The sequence below is a fragment of the Etheostoma spectabile genome, unplaced genomic scaffold (genome assembly GCF_008692095.1).
Source record: "Etheostoma spectabile isolate EspeVRDwgs_2016 unplaced genomic scaffold, UIUC_Espe_1.0 scaffold352, whole genome shotgun sequence".
NCBI lineage: Eukaryota > Metazoa > Chordata > Actinopteri > Perciformes > Percidae > Etheostoma > Etheostoma spectabile.
The window spans coordinates 1,473,360-1,474,508 of record NW_022605591.1 but is presented as its reverse complement, the minus strand read 5'-3'; the positions used below and the strand labels follow the sequence as shown (position 1 = coordinate 1,474,508).

Genomic DNA, 1,149 nt, shown 5'->3' with positions numbered 1-1,149 from the left:
AACCTTACCAAAGCCATGTTTTCCCACTGAATCAAGGGAATATGATTCTTTATTAGAGATGTCAAAATGGATGTACCTCATTGGTACATCTGGCATCTGCTTCTGAAAATGACATGTCCCTCTCAACTTTAGATTTCTGGCATTAACAAACTCAGTTCTTTGTTCCATTTAAGTGCTCCCAAACCTGGAAAAACTCTCAAACATGCAGGGTGAATTGCTTTTACTTGAGTGAATGGGAACTGTTTGTGCTTGCCTGCAGATATCTAAATATGTGCAGGCAGATCCAGTCACAGTCAGAATACGCAATGAAGCACAGGCCCATGTTGGCAGTGGTGTTGTGGAGGTCACAAACAAGATCAACCGCCTCAGGATTTCCTTTTGGACCCAGCATGGCGTTCAGTTCTCTGGATCTGATTATCTCGTAGGGGGCATCGTCTGGTATGGGACCACTGGAAGACAGAGAAACAATGTGATCACAACTCATCATCACAACTGCTTCCAAGAGCATCATCATCTCTCCCCGACTTACTTGAGCTTGGCGTGGGTGAAGCAGCGGTTGAGGTCTGTGTCGGTGTATCTGCGGCACTGCTGCATGGCCCGTGGGTTTGACAGCACAATCAGCACTGACAGGGGTTCTCCCTCCTCCTTCTCCATCACTTTCTTCTCTTCCTTCAGCATCTCTCTCACTAAGTACACCCCAGACAGCTCGTTGCCATGTGTACCGCCACACACAGCGACCCGGGGCAACCTTGGCAAACACACCACCTCGTCTACCTCCATCTGAGTGAGAGTAGGCAGAGATACAGTTTAGAAGGTGCAAGAATTTGAGGATGTACACAAAAAAACCTTTGTTTTTTAGCCTATATCACTGTATATTCATCCAGTTTTGAGCAGCACATGCACAGATAGCTTTGCATTTTCTCTGATCGTACACTATTTGTGTCTCTTTTTATTCCGTATGCATCAATGCGCATGTATATTTGATTTTCCCTTTTGTTTCACTCAGTGGGAGGTATCAGTTACTCCAGTGTGGATGTCACTGAGCACATTTGTAGACAATAACTGCAACACAAAGCAGAGATATTGATTTGTGAAACCTTACCTCGCTGTTCTGGTTTGCTGGAAACTGTAAAGGGGCAGTTCCGGCTT

The 1,149-nt window shown here is 45.4% G+C and overlaps 1 protein-coding gene and 1 long non-coding RNA gene across 3 annotated transcripts in view; one reads left to right on the top strand and one right to left on the bottom strand.

The window, feature by feature from the left end:
- LOC116686333 (uncharacterized) overlaps positions 1-288 on the top strand; it is a 19,450-nt gene extending 19,162 nt beyond the window's left edge. The window contains exon 3 of the long non-coding RNA XR_004331223.1: positions 278-288. This is a non-coding gene — a long non-coding RNA (uncharacterized LOC116686333). The remainder of the gene's footprint in view (positions 1-277) is intronic.
- LOC116686330 (N-acyl-aromatic-L-amino acid amidohydrolase (carboxylate-forming) B) overlaps positions 1-1,149 on the bottom strand; it is a 4,908-nt gene that overhangs the window by 3,372 nt on the left and 387 nt on the right. The window contains exons 1-4 of one of the 2 annotated variants that reach the window (XM_032511316.1): positions 1,103-1,143; positions 530-780; positions 254-449; positions 9-102 (exon numbers count right to left, since the gene is read on the bottom strand). In XM_032511316.1, coding sequence (XP_032367207.1) covers positions 9-102; positions 254-449; positions 530-780 — 541 coding nt within the window. In that variant the 5' untranslated portion in view covers positions 1,103-1,143. Of the gene's footprint in view, positions 1-8; positions 103-253; positions 450-529; positions 781-1,102; positions 1,144-1,149 lie in introns of those variants that run through there. The other variant, XM_032511317.1, reaches the window with a different exon arrangement.